General features: G+C 50.9%; 2 protein-coding genes across 2 annotated transcripts; both read right to left on the reverse strand.

Moving 5' to 3' along the window:
* Positions 1-1,352: 1,352 nt before the first annotated feature.
* Positions 1,353-12,045, reverse strand: BUB3 (BUB3 mitotic checkpoint protein). The gene is made up of 8 exons (XM_030885986.2): positions 11,982-12,045; positions 11,435-11,629; positions 10,718-10,787; positions 8,852-9,003; positions 6,176-6,334; positions 4,414-4,591; positions 3,949-4,165; positions 1,353-1,721 (listed from the first exon to the last, which is right to left on the reverse strand). The coding sequence occupies exons 2-8, from the start codon at positions 11,627-11,629 to the stop codon at positions 1,712-1,714; spliced, it is 981 nt and encodes a 326-aa protein (XP_030741846.1). The 5' UTR covers positions 11,982-12,045; the 3' UTR covers positions 1,353-1,711.
* A 4,535-nt stretch (positions 12,046-16,580) lies between these two features.
* HMX2 (H6 family homeobox 2) lies at positions 16,581-18,320 on the reverse strand. Its single transcript, XM_004700883.2, has 2 exons — positions 18,053-18,320; positions 16,581-17,134 (listed from the first exon to the last, which is right to left on the reverse strand). Exons 1-2 carry the CDS (start codon positions 18,318-18,320, stop codon positions 16,581-16,583), a joined length of 822 nt encoding a protein of 273 aa, XP_004700940.1.
* Between the last annotated feature and the right edge of the window lie 1,680 nt (positions 18,321-20,000).

Consider the following 20,000-nt stretch of genomic DNA (forward strand, 5'->3'; position numbering starts at 1 on the left):
GTGGGCAGCAGATAGGGGGGTGTAGTTCTGTTTGGGGGATACTGAACTTGTTCAAGGCACTAATTTGAAGATAGCCCAAACTGAGGACAAAATACGAAGCATACAATCCATGCCCAAGCTACAATGTGAATTGGAGTGGTCTGAGTAGTTGAAGGAACTCATTTAATCTGTTGCAGGTAAAAAGCTCCCAAGGCAGCCCTCCAGAGGACGGAGGCTACAAATTGCTGCCCTCAGCTGCATCCAGGAGGGCGCCAAGGCCGGGCAGAGGAAGAAGAGCACAGGGCAAAGGGAACTAAAGGAGGACATCTGGAGAAGGGAGACGAACAAAAACACCAGGCACCTGGGTGACTCAGGTCTGGGCGACTCATGAAAAGCGGGGCCAGTAACACCTGGGGAAGCAGAGCGAAAAGCTGGGTCCAAAGGGACCCCCTACAATGCTCACCCTACATTGAGCTTGCCAAGAAAAGCTACAACGTTGCTTGAATTTGCCCTTTGATGGTATCTTGTTCTTTTATACAATGTTTTAAAGATTTTTCTCGTCTCTCATCCACTTACTAAGGGCTGCAAACAGTCTGACTACAGAACCATGATAATGAGTTACTTAAGATACCTACAGTCCCTACTGATGAAATTATCTTGAGATCTCACACTTCACAATAACCTGGCCCCATTACCTCTTCTCAGTCCCCTTGGTCAGGCTTGCGGCCACATGGCCTGCACTACAAAAGACCTCGTCACTCACCCCCCACTGTAGTCAATCATCATTACCGTTCTTTAAACAAAAAGGGCAACTGAAGCACCAGCCACGCCCACTGGGCCTTAGGCCCCACGGCACCTGTGCGATGGTCCAGGCTCAGGGACACCTCACAGCGCTCCACCTGTCATACTGCTTGTTTTCACAGCACCTTGAATGGGTGGCTAAGTGCAGAGGCAAGTGGCATTGTTTACACCCCGAGGGCTTCGCCTGGATCAGCACAGAGGGGGTCTTGTTGTTTGGCAACCCTTTGGGTGCCTGTGGAGACTTCTTTGGTGGCAGGACGCCTGCTGTGTGGCCAGTAGTGGGAGGGTCATGCCTGGATGCATCTGCCGGCTGCCATGCCCTCTGTGGCTGCCCAGGGTACAGCTGGTCCAGTCAGGGGAATGGCAGGACTCCAACAGCTCCCTGTCCCCAGGGCTGCACCCCAGTGTCCCATCAGAGCCGGAGAGACTGGCCACGCAGTCCCCCCAGTGGCAAGAGGCAAAATACCCCCCCACCACCAACAACCCGCTTTTGATTAAGGGGATATTGCTTTTACAGAAGCCTCTGTACGTAGGAAATTGCATTCATTACCAATGTTTATAAACATCCAGCATTGAAGGGTTCTGAATCTCAATTTATTAGACAGCACAGAAATAACCAGTCAGATGGTGTGACAAAAAGAACAGAAAGAGCCTTGGGCTTGGGGCAGGGGTGGGAGTGGGGGTGGCAAGAGGTAAGGGACACACGGAACAATTCTTCAGACCCCTGCACAAGAATACCAAGACCCCTGATCCTAAAACAGCATTCTGTAGCACATGGTAACAGGCAAGTTTCTTTTTACAACAGAAAACAGAGAAATCCACACACTACACAATGTGTCCCCAAGGACTACGCCACATCCCTTAGGGGGTAATCATGTCTTTGTAGCACGCAAACCAAGCTTTCCACAGAGAGACCACTTTCACAGGACGGTTAGGTAGACCTGCAATGAAGAAAAGACATTTCAAAGGGGGGTTCAGATTCAAAGTGTTTGCAGTGACATTTCCCCAGATACGGAAACAGGGCAGATGTCTGCGTCAGCAGCATTTTGAACAGTGACATCAGGGATCAACAAACTCCGTTCTGGAAAAAGGACCAGGGTCCTGTTCACATACATACACTCGCAAAATAATGAAATAAACGGAAAAGAAAAGGCCTAAGCCCAAAGCTGCCACATGGGACTCCCTAGAGTCGGCCTGGCTGAGACCACACTCTGCTTCAGGCTCGACACAGACAAAGGCTCCTCACTAACTATCATGGTTTTCCTTCTGAACCTTCAGCCCCAACGCTGGGCCACTGAACTACATAAATGTCAGGAGAAATATGTAAACCTCATTAATGTTTCCAAAAATTCATTTAGAGATAGAAACAGGTCCAAATAGATGCCTGTCTAAATGTACTGCAATTACGTTACAATTATTTTCCAAATCCACAAATCTGCTCTGTCTTCTCTCAGTTCATTACTGACTCAAACAATCTGCCCTTCTGGGATCAATTGTTTGCTAATAAATAATTGTTTCCAGTCACAAAATGATGTTAGGAGGCTTTCTGATTCATTTTCCTTCTGCACCCTAATAAGATTGAAAACTAGCTGATTCCCCAGAGTCTAACCTTAACCTCGCTTTGTTAACAGCCCAGGAAATGATGAACCATCTGCTTCAGCAAACATCAGCCGGCCGAGAGGAAATGCTGTTTAATTGCAGATTAACCTCCTCATGAGGCAGTCTGAAGCAGCTTCAGACTGAGCCACGAAAACCAGCGAGAGCAACAAGCGGAGCCTGTCCCTCCCAGCTGAGGTCCGGAAGACAGGAAGAGAGAGGTCTAAGCCGGCTGTATTTACAAACATTCATTTCTATAGGGGACACAGAAATCACCAGTCACTGGCCCCTGGTCTATTTGCCCCAAAACCTTGTACAGCAAACCTTCAACCCATCTCATGTATTTAAGGTGTTTTAAAAAAAAGAAAATTGTGGGGAAGGGGGTGGGGTGGGGGGCGGGGCAATAAAAACTTCTTTTCCATTATTTTCAGGTTTTATAATATTAAAGGTAGTACTTTCCCCTGGCTTCTTTGTTAAAAATAATCAATCCACCACTGGGGAGTAGGAATTGCTTTATTATCATCAACATGGCACTTAAGTAAATCAAATCTTGTCAAGCACATGGTGACCTACAAGTTCAAAAGGAAAGAAGAGCAGAATGCGATCACAATGGCCGGGACGAGACACACACAAGTGGTGACATGCAAACACAGGCCCTCCGCCAAGAGGCTTCCATGCCAAGTCTTCTCTAGAGCCCAGGCTATGACAGGAAGACTAGCTACTCTGCCACCTGGGGATAAGGATAGGGGGGGGCCCTCCAGCCAGTTCAGAGCGTACCACACCCATGCTTACCCAGAGGGAATCTAGGCCTCTGCTACACTCCGCTATGCCATAGATGTTTACTGAGACCACCCCTTGAGGGGCTGGAAATAGAGGGGCCACCAAATGGACAGAGACCCTTGGCGTCAGTATCTTACGGCTTATCGCATGCCCGGGTCCATTTTCCCTCAGCGGGGGAGTTAGGTCAGTGAAAGAGAGCAAGACACTATTTTGTGTGTGTGTGTGTGTGGGGGGGGGGGTGTCCAAAAGTGCCCATGGTCCTCTCCTGGTCAACAGTTACGACCAAGAGCCTTGGGCATCAGCAAAAATTTCCAAAGTCAGGAAATCTGCCATTCCAGACAAGAGCAGATTTACTCAGCGTGTGCAGGGTGACCTGAAGGTCATTCATGCTGTGTACATATTAGAGAAATAACCTCTGTGGAGAGGGAGGGTTTTTGGCAGTTCAAATTCTTAAATAGAATTTGCTCAAGTAAATTATTCTTGAATTCCTCAACTTAATTTTGAAGCAATGAGCTAGTAATGACTGCAGAGATTCAAATAATAGTGCCTATTCAAGAAGAATGAGAGTTTGACTTTCTTCTCTGCAACACAACTGGGCACCATTTTATCCACCAGCCGTCTATCAGCCCACGGATATTGAAAGCTTGGGAGAACAAGATAAAATCAACACCAGCCCTACAGCCAGCAGTAGTATCGAGCAGGCATCAGCAATGCTATTCATGACTTTAGAAAAATTAATAAATCCTGGGTGGAATGCAAGAAAAGGCTCAAACACAGGTGAAGCATACTCACTTGGGTTTTGTTTCTGCATCTGTCACTTGGCGAATGAAGATACCATCTTCAGGATGCTCCGTGTCATCCATCTCATACATGTATGATGATGCTATTGCCAGCGTGGTCCCATCGTTGCTGAAGGCAAGGGATGCGATGCTGGTGGGGTACCGGTGGAACTGGCACAATCGCTTCTTGTTAAACGGATCCCAAATATTTACAAATCCATCAGACCCACCTGCAGGGAGTTTCAGTTGTTTATAGGGTTCTTAATACCACAGATACACAAGCCAACATGATCTTCACAAAGAGTTTAAGTTACGGACGTCACCTTTTCCCCCGCATGCCCTCCCAACACTACTACAGAGAACAAGTCTGGTCTGTTTGTCTTTCCCGTTCTGCCTAGTTCAAATGCTCAGCATTCTATGCGAAGGGAAACGGAGGTTACCCTAGTCATTAGACAGAGGCTAGCGTGCCAGTCGTTACCTGTGGCAAAGGTATTGTGGATGTTGTGGAAGGAAATGGCATTGACGGGGTAGATCTGCTCAATATTATTTTCTTTTAGCCGGTGGCATTTGAAGGCATACTTCTTCTTCTGCACCTCAGGGCTTGGGTCCAAGTACTCCACCGCCACCCGGCCTTCAATGGAGCTCAGCACATAGCCCTGCCAGGGAAGGGCACACACAGTGAGGCCAGTTTCTGAACACAAAGCCCTGACCCCAGACTCAACCCTTAAAAGAGAGACGATTACTTCAAAATCAAAAAGAACAGAGTGAAATTCTCGCCAAGTGCCAAATAGCGCTGACAGAGCTATGAACATTTCAAGAATGTAATACTAATCTGTCTTTAAAATGAAAATCTGTCTGTCCATTGCCTCCTCCAGTAGTGCTTCACATGTTGCAAGCAATGATTTCTAGCACTTTGTCTAACAGGCAAGAACTCTAAAGTGTTTCAGAATCATTATTTGTTACTCTAGTCAGAAGGGGACGCCACACTCTGCTGTAGCTCACACACCATTCTTTCTGTTTGGAGAGATCCAAACTTGCCATAATTCCTCTTTACTTCTAACAACTGCAAGAATTCTTTCCTTCACTGGGGGTTGGGGACACATGACACACATCCACCATCTAACTAAACCTGGCTCACTCTTCTAAACCTTTCCTCATTTTTCTTGAAATAACAAATACACAAATATACCAAAGGCAGTACAAGATACAGAAAATGCAAACTCTAGTCTTCATACATGCTTTTTAATCTGCCAAGGTTTGAACAAGATACAGCCCCGAAATAAAAGCACTTACGGAGCGTGAGAAACATTAGGATCACCCTATTTAGCACAGCGGTTGATTCAGTCTATGCTAGAGGGGGGGAAAAAAAGAGTTCTCTGGGAAATTTTAGGCTACAGTCAATAGCAATGTTCATGGGGGAAGCTTAATTGCGTGTTTTAGCCTCAAAAAGTCCCATGGAACTGGAATACCTTATATTACAGAGATTTACAACTTGCTGAATAAGAATTGTGGTCATCATTTGAAGTACTGGCCTTCTGCGGCAGAAGAGCCCAGGCGATAACTGCTGTACGTGGTCTCCAACCACCTCACTGCTCCAAGCCACGGGAGCCACTGCAGGGACAGTCACGGGGTTCCCAGGAGAGCTGGTGTACAGAATGGCTTCTTAGGGAATTCTAACTGCATGCTGGCCCCCATCGCCCACTCCCCCTAGAAGCTCAGGATTTGGGGGTCAGGCTAATCTCTGACAGTAGTGGTGATGGATGGGGACCCAGCCCGGACTCATTATCTCCATCTCAATGGTGCTCTTCAAAAAAAAAAAACCCGAGTTCTGCAGTCAGATTGGTGAAAGAATTCAATCATTTCAGGGTTACAAAGAAACATGGGGGGAGGGGGCAGCAAAATCCGTAAGTACAAATTTCCATGTTTAAATTTGACTCCACTGGATTATAAATGGAAATATCTGCAAAACTCTCTTCGATTATCATGTACCTATCAGGCATCTGGGGCCAGGAAGAACAAGGCCCCCATTCAAACCCATTGGGCAAGCCTGGGCTAATTACTTAACCTCTCTGAGCAGCCAGTCATTTCCAAAATGGAGTTACCACACAGACACAATGGTAGTGAAAAGATTCAGTGAGGCTTCTCTGCAAGACTTTTGTAAATTCTGAATCACAACTCAAAAACAAAACACCAAAGTGACCACATCATTCCATCCTCAGACTCCAGAAGGGGCCTGGTACCTGCTTGTTGGGAAAGGCCCGGATGCTGCGCGTCTGGTATTTGAGGCTGGACTCCCGGCGCTGCTGCACGTAACCCATGTTCCGCAAGTCCCACACCAGCACTCGGCGGCCCGCCGTCCCCACTATCAGCCGGTCGCCAGACACGGAGAGGGTGTACACCTTTGGAGAGAGATCCAAACTTGCTACAAGCCTTTTGCGAACAAGGAAACATTTGCCCAAACAGAGAGCGCATCAAAATCATGGAGCCATTAAAATTTAAAAATTAGCTGATCAGACGCCCAAACGCAGTTATCAAAATTTAAATGCTAGCTACACATAACAAGTATTTCACAAATAACAAGTCAAGGTGCCCCTAATACTTGACCATTATTGTGTAACGTGCGCTATAATTCATTCTAGTTAGGCGCTACGCAACACTCCATTTTCATCATTCCCAAAACAAATTAAATTACTGAACTAAATTTTCCTGCCTTGCTTGCTTGTGTCTCAGAGGCAGTGGGTGTTTAACACAAACTGTGAAAGAGTAAGTAGCTCAGGGTATACACTGCGTCAGGACACATCCCCACCAGCTTCTGGCCGTTCAGAAAGGTCTACTTTCCTACGCGCACTTGTGGAAGGAGACATCACTTGGAAACGCTTTCAAAATTGCCCACTTCCCTCAGCTGTCACCCTGAGTCAACAGGCCTTTCAAGAAAGAGGGAGCCTTCATTAATTAGCGGCCCCCTTGTTTCAGGTGGAATGCAGAGTCAAAATGTAATGAGCAGAATGGGGACTGGTATATTCTTCTGCCCTGGGGTCATATTCACATTCAAAGACAGAAACTCATCGTTAAAGAAAAAACCTTATAGCATTATTCTCCTGGAAATGTGTGTTTCTCCTTTTGTAATGTCTTTTTCAAGATTAAAATAGCTTCCAGATAAAGTCCTTCCTAGCAAACTATGGAATTTCCTGAAATCAAAATGTAAAGTGGTTAATTTTCCCATCCAACATCACTTGGGGCGCAGTTTGGCTAACAAATCCATAAAAATGGTGGCAAAAAACAGATTTCTCCGCAATACTAAATCATTTTTAAACCTAAACTTCAGATACGTGACTGCACTCTGTATTACCACTTTCAATTCAAAAGCAACTAGTTTAATCTGATCTCTTGTTTCGAAACCTGCAGAACAAGACAAATTGAAAAAAGGCCCCATGACAAAGACAGACATCTCTCCACTGTTGCAGATTTAAACCGCCGGGCAAATCAGCAGCAGCCCAGTAAGTGCACACCACAGCTCTACAGAGCTGAGTGAAGCTCGACAAAGCAAGGCCCAGCAGCAGCGGCCATGTAGCCTGTAAATTCAACAATGCCAAGCTAGAAAAACAAGGAGTTATAAGGTTGGAACAAACCGATTATAGATGGAGCTCAATCAAGACAGGATGTGACATCATTTTGTTTTGTTTTTCAGTTCACCATCATGTGAAAATTAACCAAAGATGTGTGAAGGACCAAACTTAAAATAAAAATACTGAAACAGAAAAGGCTCGATTTATAATGGAACAATTGTATCTGGAATTTTATCTTAAATCTTTACTACACAGGTGACACACAAGGGGTCTGGCCAGGCTTTCGGTCCCCACTGATCGTAAATCAAGCGAAACCACTGTCATGCCACTGACGAGGTCTATACATTTATCAAGGGGAGTATTAAAAAAAAGTGACATAATGAACCTGGCTGAACCAATAAGCAGCTTGATTCAGTGGGGCTGTCCATTATATGACATTCTGTCAGCAATTTATCACAGCTCTTAACATGCTACACACAACCATAAATCAAAACTAGAAACAATGCAATTATTTTATTCGGAACAAAGGTCTTGCCAGGAGTAGATTCAACTGTGATGTGACAAAAATAATGGCTCTTTGGACGCACTACAGCATATAATGATGGCTAACAGGCACCGAATGGTGTATTGACACCAAGGAAACAGAATCCAGTGAGGGATACCTTGAAGCTGCTGAAACGATCCATCTTGAAAATGAACTACCATCTGATCAGGTCTGATGAGGCTACAGCAAAAATGTTCAATTACACTTTCATCACACAGATCAAAAGGTTAGAATAATGCACCAAGTTTCGGTTTTAAAAAGCCTCATTCACTAGTGCCTTCGGACTACAGCTGACGAGCATTAAAAATATATAAATAAACAGTAAAAAGCCAGGGACCCGGACCACCTTTTTCACTTTAACTTGAACTTAAGCCATTTCGCCTCCTTAAACAGTCAAGGCAAAGGAAACCTGGAGGCCTGAAGGAGGACAAGAAGTGAGCCTCCCCACTCCCTGGTTTGGAGAGATCAAATCCAGCCCAAAACAACCCACCATCTTTGCTAAATGGCATCTCTCCGATTCTTAGTCCTAAACTGTAAAACATGCATGGAAGAGAGCTTAACTTAAGCTTAATGGCCTCTGGAACAAGCACAGCAAGCACTGGAGGAAAAGTTCGCCAGTCATCATCAGTGTGCAGCCACCTCAATGGCAACAACCAGTCAATTTCCTCCGACACTGGGTTCCGGTGTAGTGACAAAGGAGCTCCTGCATCAAGGCTTCCGGGCTAAGAGCAAGACCTCTCATCCAATACACATCCCATCAGTCATATCAGCCAGGACAGTAATTCCTGTTAGTATCAAGTACCTACCTTTTCAGGCTGCGAGAAAGTTCCAGCATTACAAGGTGTTCGAGGATCCCACAATTTAACTGTCTGATCCCAACTTCCAGTAACCATCACGTTCACTTCCGGACAGTATTCCACACATCTGATGGGGGCATCATGGGTCCCAACAAGATTGTCTATAAAAGAGGGCAGGGGGAAAGCCAACACCTAGTTTTGCATCTCTATTTAACAGATTCCTCACTTTAACAACGGGAACATTCATTCAACTGTAAGGAACCAACTACAACTATACCAATTCTACAGAAATGACTGCAGGTGGCAAGTCCACACTGCGTAAAGTTGGCCATTTGTCTCTCTTCACCTTACTGAACAGAGTTCAATCCACTGCAGGGCAACTGCAAAGGTGGCCTTGAATATCAGACTACAAAAATATGGTGGCCTGCCTGGCTCTTATGTTCCCCTCTTGCTTCGACATTCCTTAATGCCCAGAACTCTGTTTAACTCTGGACCTCTGATTGTATCTGGTGTATAGTAGGTGCTGAGTGAACAAGTGAGTGAAGAACTCTTATCTTGAGCATTATAGCAAATGCTTACAAGACACTGGTGTACATGGTTACAGGAGTAGCTGAGAATCTGGGATGAGGAAAGCAAGGGGGAGGGGGAGGACCTTAGTTCTTTTGTTTTTCATGGTGGGACAAACGTCCAACACAAAATGTTGTTCTTTCTACTCTTCACACTATCTTATCCACTCATCCAAAAGCCATCGCGGAGTGTCCTGGAAGTGCCACAGTCTGCCACACACCAGGGTAAAGCAAAGGACAATCTGTGGTCTGGACCCTCCAGCGACTTCTTGAAAAACACTCTATTTTACAAGAGAAAGCACAGGTCAGATCCCTAGATTACGGTAAGATCTCAAATCTGTTTGCTTTCCAGTGGCACTTCTGCCCTCATCTTTGCAATATTCCCATCCCTCACCAACACGTGCTCTCCACCCCCAAGTTTCCAGCAAACAGAACCTAAGCCTGTAAACTTACCCGAGAAGGTGCTAACAACAACCAAGTATCAGTTATAAGGGACTTGCAGTTTCTTTTGATGTGCTGTTTTTTGGACACAGTGTTAGACCATACTTGCCACTGTCCCCTCCTCCTCTATATTTAGTCAGATCTCTGTGCCAGCTTGTGCATGTCTAATATGCACACATGCCCACACCAAGGCTCAGCTAGAGTGTTCTACTCCAGCCTCTGCCCCAAAGACACCAAACCCATGGAGACAAGTCACCTCACAGCTGGACCTCAAAGAAAATGTGGCATCTTGTTCTTGACTCAGTAAGCCCAAGTGAAGCACATCTTACTGCTCAATAATTACAGGAATAGAACGCTAGAAGAGCAATTTATGTTAGAGAAATGGAGAAAACAAACCACCTGTCTTTCTTAACTGCAACAAAGTTAACTGCAGGAAAGAGTTCTGAAGCACCAGGACAGTGCTGAAAAGCTCTTATGAACCCCACATCACGGCAGGACTCGGTGCATGGCCAGGGCCAAGGCGAGCACTGAGAGCTACTTCATGCTAACACCTGGGGAACAGAGCACAATGAACTTCACTACAGAATCACAGGGCTTCCAAGTGTGGAAACCTGGCATTAACAGAATTTTTCAGCCAACTTTTGAAGCCCCCTTGTATACGTGTATGTATGTACACATCCAAATAGCAAACATTTTCTGATAGGGTCACGTACGGCCAGTAGTTAAATTTTAAAAGTCCTCAATTCAAGTTACTTCTATCCAAGGCGACTTTAAGAATGACTCTTCCGAGATAAATACTTATCCCTTAGGCCCCAGAAGCTACACATTCCGACCCAATAATTCACCAGCAACATGGTGGTTATATTACCTTGATCAGTATTCAAATCATGCATTTTCAGTTGATGATCTAACCCCCCACTCCAGGCATGAGTTGGATCCTAAAAAATAAAAGTTTTCAAGTCATTTAAAGCTTCTGGGATTTTCTTTTTAAAAAGCTTGATAATCCCTGTTCCTACAGCTAACTCTGGTCTGTGCTCTGGTAATGACATATCCTGGGCTGAAACGGCCCCAAAGTCCCATGGAGGCAGACACTACCTACCATGCTCACTGTGCCACCAAAGCCTTGATTCTGACCTACAGGGTCACTTTGGGCCACCGCAAAAACCACCCCCACCCTCACCCCCACCACCCCTGGGGTCTTTGCGCCTGTAAATCTTTGGGAGTCCAAACAGCCTCATGTTTCTACTGCAGCAGTGCTAGAGGGTTTGACCAGGCTGCACAAAGCTTACCCGACCGCGCCACTTAGAGCTACTTCACCACACTGCTCCTGAGTTCCGAAGCACCCCTTTATAAACCCTCCTCTTCCGAGGGCGGTCAGATTTTACTGATTCACTGCCAAGTTCCAAATCAAGGTGTCACACGTCCAGAGAGGGTACCGGGCTACCCTACCGTACTCAGCCGGAAAAGGAAGGCCGAGTCTCTGCGGGGGTGCCCACCCCACCCCCACCCCCACCTCAGGGGCTGCCAGATGCGCCCCACCCGGGGGCCACGGGGCCCTGTGCGGGCCAGCGGGGCGGGCACCTACGTAGAAGGCGCAGTCCAGGACGGCGCCGGTGTGCTGGTACTTGAGCCGCATGGTGTTGGCCGGCACATCGTAGAGGCGCACGGACGTGTCCCATGAGGACACGAGCAGGAACTGGGACGTGTTGGGGCTGAACTTCACCGACGAGATGCCATCCTCGGGCGGCTGGTTCAGCTTGAACTCGTTCGAGCCGGTCATCTACGGAAGAAGAGCCCAGTGAAGTCCCCACGGGTCCCGGCGTGGAGGGGTCAGGGAGCCCGGTGGCGGGACAGTGGGGGGTTGCAGGAAAAGATCCCACGCGGGAAACCAGACAACTAGGCTTCCGCGCCAAGCCAGGGCTCCCGCCACAGTCCGCCGCCCCTCCCCCGCGTCCCCACCGGCCAGCGCGGCCACCCCCTCTCCCAACCCCGCCCGCGAGGCCTGTAGCCCGTACGCTGCTGGGGAGGAGGCCGGGGGAAGCGCACCGGGCTCCCCGACGGGCAGTTCCGCCATCCCCGGGCCCGGGAGCTGCCCGGAAGGCCGCCTCGGCGCCCGTCGCCTTGTTCTCTACCTTAAGCTCTACTCAAAAACAACGCTGCCACCGCCGCCGTTCCCGCCGAAGGGCCAATTTCCGAGCGGTAGTGGGCTGGGCAAAGGAGGCGGAGAAAAGGCTCTAGCGGATGGCTACCATTGGCTGGTTTCAAACGCCAACGTCTCACTCTAGACAACCGATTGGTCCGCTCAATGCCCCTCCCTCGTCAGTCAATCAGTCATCTAGTTCCGGCTCAAAGGGAAACAGCGGTTCTTCCGGTCACATGGTCTCGCTGCACCTCGAGGAAGAGGCGCCCACGCAAGGGCTGGGCAGATGAAAACTACAACTCCCAGCGAACATCGCGCAAGAGCGGATCTCACGTTCTTTCCTGCCTGTTTGGGGCACGCTGGGAGATGTAGTCCTCCTTGGCCGACGCCCTGCCGGGACTCAGAATAGTAATCCGGACATATGCTCCTTCTAGCGCTTTTCATAGCGCACTCCTAAACCCAATCTCCTAGGCATAAGAATCTTTTTTTAGTCAGTACTCATAAAGAGCCCGTGAATTTGTTAAAAACTAGGATGGAAAAGGAACCTGATTCCAATCAAAATATTTTGACCTAATTACCCCATTGCCCCCATTCCCTGGAGTGTCCCCCTAAGAACAAGGGTCTCACATTTCGCATTGTCTTGAATGTGAGTGGTCTCAGAGACGTGTTTCCTTGTTTATACTGTTTCCTTCCTCAGTTTCATCATCTGCTAACACCTTTAGAGTGCCTGCTGGGTGCCAGGTCTGATGAGAGGCTCTGGGAGAGGTGTGTTCAACACACTAGTCATTGCAGCCTGCCCAGTGGGGATAGACCACATGGATGCACACAGCCCGAGGATGACTGTAACCTGTTAAGGCTCAGACACATTTAGGAGATGATGTTGATGTAGGGTCTTAAATTGCCCTGCTACTCCTCAGAGTAAGGAGTGAGTTACCCATTGGGCTACTAACCACAAGGTCAGCAGTTCGAAGGCCCTAGGCGCTCCACGGGAGAAAGATGAGGTTGTCTATTCCCGCAAAGATCTAGTCTCAGAAACCCAAAGGGGGCAGTTCTACTCTGTAAGGGGTACATCAGAATTCACTTGATGGGTGTGAGTTACTCCCCAGAGTTGCTAGCTCCTGGTTTATACCCTTTGCTGTTTCTTGAATCCTCTGAAAATACAAAGATCAATATGGGTTCTTCAGTCAGTGCAAGTGATTTGATCAAGTGATTTGATTGTCATGAAAGGAAAAACACAAACCAAACTCACTGCCAAGTAGATAGATGTCTACTCATAACGACCCTGTAGGACAGGGTAGAACTGTCCTGTGGGTTTCCCATCCTGTAATACCTTAGGAAGTAGAAAGCCCCATCTCTCTCCACATGAAAGGACCTCAATATTTAATCGCTCACTGGAATGCAGTGACTCAGTGACTCTTGAATCGTAAAACACTCTCTGCAAATGTTTAATTCAATCTATGCTCTTTGTCCCTTTTCACTACCTTTTGTGAAGGAATAAAAACCTCACTTTATTACTTGATTTTGTATGAAGTGGGGGGATATTGTTGAGGTTGAAGGGCTCAACTTTTAAGGTGCACTAAGAAGGAGTGTTGTGTGCTCTTTCTGCCTTCACACACCCTGAATCAGGCACACATACCCCTTTTCTGACTCCTGCTACCACAGACACACACACACACACACACACACACACACACACACAGCAACCTCCCTCTGCCCTGCCACTGGTGATACTACTGCTAAAAGAGATGATTGCCCTTCACACACACACAACCTCATACTTAACTCTCCACACCTTCTCTATCAACAAGTGAATGGCCAAGTTCAGAATTTTAAAAAGGAAAGGAAAAGAGAGGGCGGGCGGTGATCTTTGCCTCCATTTTAACTTTAGCTAAATAATTTTTTCTCCTGGCTTATTTGGTTCCCTCTCCTCGTTGTTTATTTAATTCTATTAGTGTTTGGCGAGGCTGAGCAAGAATGACCCGCTAATAAAATCTAAGTGTATTTCATTATCCTGTGTGTGCATGATTCAGGTCCCCCAGGCTCGCAGTTGCAGGCGGACTCTATTTGAGTTTCAGGAGATGTCAGTCTTTTAAATCTAGTTGAGAGTTTGAGAGAAGGTTGATGGTTTTGTTGATTATTCAAATGAATTGATGGTCTTGAGATAGGCAAGCTGCTTTTGGTGGAGTCTTGAGTAACATTTGAAATCCACATGCAAAGTCTATTTCCGTTGTGCTCATACTTAGCTACCTGTAAGAAAGAACTTCCTAGCACTAATTAACCACACCGTTGGGTCACCTTTGATGGCTAATTTCTCGATTGGTAAAAAGAGTCAAATAAACACTTCAAGACAGAGAAAGGGTTATTTCCCTGAAGTGCCTTGACTGACAGGGGCTAGAGGAAATTGCTTCCTTTAAGGAAAGTAAGGGTGGGGCGCTATTCAGTGACCAGGCATTGTCTAAACCATCACAACTCCTATCTAGTGAAATGCAAGCAAATACGGGTACCGGTGGGCTATTCCTAGGCATGAGGTTCTAGAGACAACTTGGTTATTTCTGCGTGATTTCCTTAGGCATTTGATTCGAAAGGGATCAAATAGGAGGCGAGAACTTCAGTTTAAAAAAAATGTGTGCACTGTGAATCAGAAATAAGAAAACAGAACTCCAGTGGCTTTTGTTTCCCCTTGGACTATTTCCTATTTAGAGAAGTGCTCTGCATTGACCAGGGCCTGGCAACTATATAGATTGAGTTGCACTGCGTTGAAATGAAACGAAAGCACTGGAGTTCGCTTCCTGGCAGATGTGTGTTCTGAGCACCATCCTGGCATCGCTTTGGGATAGACTGGAATTTTTAAATGTAATCTGTTGTGAGAAGAAGAAATCTATAGATCGCCTCAAGATGAACAAAATCAGACTCGTATTCGACAGGCAGTTTTTAGTCGTTCTCAGTCGGTTTACAGCTATCTTACAGATTATTACAAAACGAAGGTGATATCGACGGTTCTCAGCGCAAAGGACCAAGTTTATCACACACACCCTTCTCATGGCTGAGATCAGGTCCCAGTGCTGCAGACCCCAAGAATCATCCAGCGTGAGGGTCCCCGGGGGTCGGGCATAAAGGACCAAAGAGTTCGCTTCTCTGGGCCCTGAACGCTGGCCCTGCTCCGTGCTGAGGTTTCCTTTCCCCACGCATTACGAAGGAACAGGTGGCCCAAAGGGCGCGGGCTCGAGAGACTGATTTGCATGTCACTCCTGGGTCTATTCCCTGGGATCGGCGCGCTCCCGGGCCCCGTGCGGCGGCAGGTGTTTCTGGGCGTGGGCGCCCGGGCTGCGCGTCTTGGCTCCAGCAGCGCGAGCCGCAGCGTACTGGCCGGTGATCTGGTCGCTTCGCCACGCACCTTGCGAACTCTTCATCGCCAAAGTTGGGGACAGGCGCCTTGGGCTCACGCTCCTATTTTGATTAATCAGCGAGTAGCCTCCGATCCCTCCTCCGCCGAAGCGCGGACTTCCCATCGAGTTCCCGCGTCGCGCGGGACGCGAACCCGAGTCGTGGCCCAGGGCCGGGGAGCGGCTGCAGAGTCGGTCGCGCCTGGCTCCGCGCTCCGCACCAAACAGGAGCTTTGCCTCGGCTCGCGCAGCGCCGCTCGGCGGTCTCCGCGCTCTGGAACGGGAAGCCCCGGGCACAAAGCTGCGGCCGAGCCCAAAGCAATCCCAGTGCGGGCACGAGGCTGCCAGGGCTCTGCCCGGCTCCCCAGCGGAGGTCGCAGTGCCCAGCAGTCTGGCCCGCCTCCCAGCCTTTATCCATCTCCGCGCGGACTCCAGAGAGCGCGCCACAGTCCTGAGCCAGGATGTCAGCTCCCTGAGGGGGTAGGGGTGGGAGGTGTCGCCAAGGTCCCGACCTCTGAGCCCTGGCCCTGGCCCCACCCTCCACTTGGGTCTATCCCAGCCTGGCCCCACGTGGAGGACTGTAAACGCTTCCACGGTAAATCGAGAAACCCTTTGCGTGTTAGCACACCCCGGAATCAACCCCATCAAAGGTAGCAAAGAATGTTTAAAATGTTTTATTTTCCCCCTCCTCTTTAAAAATATTTACAAGTCTGAAATCGTTACTTTCGCCCCTACCCATCCTGGGGAAAGGGGAAACGGAAAAAAGAAAGTCGATTCGATCATTGTCCAGAAGCCTCCGAGGGGCTGGATTGGCCAAGCGTATGTACATGTACATATATACAGGCGTATATATGGGGCGTGGTGGGAGGTGGGCCTGGTTTTATTGGTGGTCTTTTCTCTCTCTGTGTCTCCTTGTTCCAAGTCTACCAGGCAAGACTGATGTGGCCCAAACGGCCCCTCCCCTCCCGCCACCACGAGAGAAAGTTCCCCCTCCAAAATGTTTTCCAAATTGTATTGGTCGGCGTGGGTCGAAAGCAGGCGATCTGGCTTGAGAAATGCCTATAAATACTCGAAATAAGCAAAAGAAAAAGGAGAGCTGAGGCCATAAATAAGAGCTCATGGATACACATGGTGTATAAATTGCAGGAGACTGGCCGCAGGGCCGGCCGGCCGAGGGGGCCCGCGCTGGGGGCCCGGGCGGCGGCGGCTCAGTAGTCGAGCTTGTTGTAGAGGTTGTACAGCGGTAAGGCCGAGAGGTTGCCGCTGGGGTAGTAGAGCGGCGCGGGGAAGGCGAGCGAGCGCGGCACGGGCACGCGCAGCAGCGAGCTGTCCCGGAACACCAGCGGCATGCCCACCAGAGTCTGCGCCGACGCGTGCGCCATGTTGGCCGCCTCCAGCTCGGCCGACAGCTGCCGCTTCCACTTGTTGCGGCGGTTCTGGAACCAAGTCTTGACCTGCGTCTCGGTGAGCTGCAGGCTGGAGGCGAGGCAGGCGCGCTCCGAGCTGCTCAGGTAGCGCTTCATGTCGAACGTGGACTCCAGCTGGTATACCTGGCTGCGCGAGAAGACCGTGCGCGTCTTCTTCTTCGTGGCGCCCGCCTGCCGCTCGGCGCCGCTGTCCCGCGGACGCTCGGGCCCCGGCGACGGCGAGCCTGCGGACAAGAGCCGCTCCTTCTCCTCCTTAAAGTCCTGGTGCGCCGGGGAGAGGAAAGGGGTGCGCTCCGAGCCCGCCGACCCCGCAGCGCCGCTGCCCTTGGGGGGACCTGGGGAGCGAGAACAGACAGGAAGGCTTTGGGGGCGCGAGAGCCTTGGGGATCCTCCCTCAACTCTTGCCAGCTCATGGGGCTGGCCGGTGGCGTCTACAGCCATGATCCCATCTTATCAACTCCACCTTCTCCCTCTGGCTTTTACTGAGCCCAGCACCCCCGGCCTTTTAAAATGCCACAAGAAAGGAACCCCGTGCTACGGGTCTGGACAGTGGGCCGGGGTCTCTGCGCTCCCCCCTTCGTGAAAGGACAGGTGGCAACGGTGGCAGGGCGAGGGGGGGGCTGAGGAGGGGAAGAGGTCTGGTGGGAGGAACAGCATCCTTTTAAAGGGGCATTTTGCCTCCTCAGATCTGAGATGGAAGAGTCACTACGCTGTAGAGGGGGCATCGTGTCACAAGGCTGTTAGTTCAGAAATCGGCTCACGACGAACGCGTGGCTCCCCTTGGTCAGATGTGGTAAAAAGGAACCATTTTTGAGACGCACCCTTGTCAATCATCTTGGAGTGCTAATCATTCCGAAGAGCAGAGAGGGGAGCAAGAGGGCTCCGAAAGAGACTGAAGTAGAGACTAGCAGATTCGGACTAGAGACACTGGCGCGGCTCGGACCCCACTTCCAGACCTCCGCAAGCAGTAGGACACTCCCACGTGCAAGGGGACTACTGAGGGCACGGCCCTGTGTGTGATCTCCCGGTGCCCAACCTGCTGTGGTCCCCTCTCCCTCCAGCCTCACCCTCTGCCCATCCAGTACACCCGGGCGACTCGGGGTCCGTGTTCCCCGCGTGCTCGCGTGCGAATGTCCCAGGAAGCAGCTGAGTGCCGGGTCCCCTCCCCTCGGCCCCGGAGTCGGGTGGGTGCACAGCCTCCCTCCCCTGGCTCTCACTGTCGCCTGGGCCGGCCGGCAGCGCACTCTCCTTACCCAGACCAGGGAAGGGGATGGGGGCGTGGTGCTTGGGGCCCGGCTCCTTTGGGCCGTGCGGGTCCGGGCAGAAGCAGGCGGGCCCCTTCCAGCCATCATCCGGCTCCTCCTCCTCCGAGGACACGGACAGGCTGCGCTTCCTGGCCGGCCAGCCGCTGGGCTCCCGAGGCGCCTCCGAGGGGCCCCCGCCCAGGATGGACTGGATGGTGAAGCTGGAGACGCCGCCGGCCGCAGGACACCCCTTGCCGGCATCTTCCTTGCTGCCCATCCTGGGTTCATAAGAAATCGGAGGAAACCAAGAACTCCTTTAGAGATGATCTGGGTGAAAGGTGGTGCAGGCAGGCGGGCAGGGGGAGGGGCGGGAGAGAGTGGCAGGGGAGGGGGCAGCGGGGCTGGCGCGGCGTCCCCACCGCGCGGGGGACACGCGGACGCCGGACGGCGGCGCGGGATCCCTGCCCGCGCGGCTCTCGGTGCGCCAGCCCAGCCCAGGCGCCAATGCCAGCCTAGCAAGCTGGCTCCTGTGGCTCGGGCGGCGGGGGCGGCGCGGCCTCATTTGCATAGAGGTTACTGGCTGCGGCCAATCGCAGCGCCGCCGAGAGGCCCCGGAAATTTCAAAAAGGCCGGGCCTCGGTGCGCCGACCCGCCGGCGCCCGCCGTGTCCTCGCCCCACGGGCTACGGACGGCCAGATTTCGGGGACTCCCACCACGAAGACCCCGGATCTTTAGCGGGGCTGGAGCAACCGCCGGCTGCGAGATGGAGCGGCCAGGGACCGGACGGCTCCAGCGCCCTCCGCAGGCCCTTCTCATCCGGGACAGCGGCCACCTGACCCCGGTGCCCCGCGCGCGGAGGGGATAGGGACCATGAGGCTGGGTGGGAGCGGATCCACGAACTTCTGCAGTCTGCCGCCCGCACCTTTGGCCGCGGCTCTTGCGAGGGCTCTGCGATCTTAGAGTCAAGGCAGCAAGCCCCAGATGTGGAGTGTGAGGCCTGGGTTCGAGTCCCAGTACCCGCACTTACGTACCCGCTGCCTGAGCTAGAACAAGCCTGCCTGGCCTCAGCTTCTCAGACCTCTAGGATGTAAAGGGGCCTTTGCATGGCCCCTTCTCCAGCTTTGAGAACCACAGTAGCTAGAAGGCCTAGAGGCCTTGGGGGCAGACAGTAGGGGGTCCCTAGAGCTTGGCCGACTAGGCCTTGGCCCACCAGCCCCCCCTCCTCCCAGGGAATTGCGGTTTCCGTGAGTTGGGGGAGGGTTGTGGTAAATACTGATAGTTTCAGAACTGCTGCATAAACAAAGGTGCTTTGCTGCCGGGAAGTGGAAGGGAAAGAGAGGCAGGGGCCGAAACAAAGATTCAGAATTGGGCACGGTTTGTTTCCATCTAGGCTGGATAAGTAAGTTGCTAAACTTTTCCTGCGCTTCAGTCCTCCCCAGGATGTAATCAGCGAATCCCTGGCAGAAGCGCAGGGCTGGGTCCCAGGTAGACTCCCAACACCCGGTGTCCCCCGCCCACATGCTTTCCGCCCTAGCCTTCACGCCCCCCCCCTGTGCCCAGTCATCTACCCCATGGGTTCCCAGATTAACTGTTACTTAGAATCAGTCCAGCCACCAGCAGAACAGTTCAAAGCGGTTGGGGCCACAGTTCTCCAGGGAGGCCAGACGCCCACGTACCCCCCTACGCCTGGGTCTGTGGTCTCAGGATCGCCAGGCAAGGAGATTCCGTGAGCGCTGGCCCCCAGATGCGGCCTGGAGTCTCGAACCAGAGCCCAGGAATGTCAGGCACCCTGACGCTGCACTTCCCGGCGGGCATGCCAAGCCCAAGTTCCTGAGTAAAGCGCCTATAATATCATTAGCCGCCGCCGAGTTCACGACTGCGACACCACGGCCTCGCCCCGCCCGCAGTGAGCCTCGCCCTACTTAACTCCTTCTCGGCCTCGTTAATGGGCTAATTG

Source organism: Echinops telfairi, unplaced genomic scaffold, assembly GCF_000313985.2.
Source record: "Echinops telfairi isolate 266 unplaced genomic scaffold, ASM31398v2 ScPeMD7_70;HRSCAF=299, whole genome shotgun sequence".
Classification (NCBI taxonomy): Eukaryota; Metazoa; Chordata; class Mammalia; order Afrosoricida; family Tenrecidae; genus Echinops; species Echinops telfairi.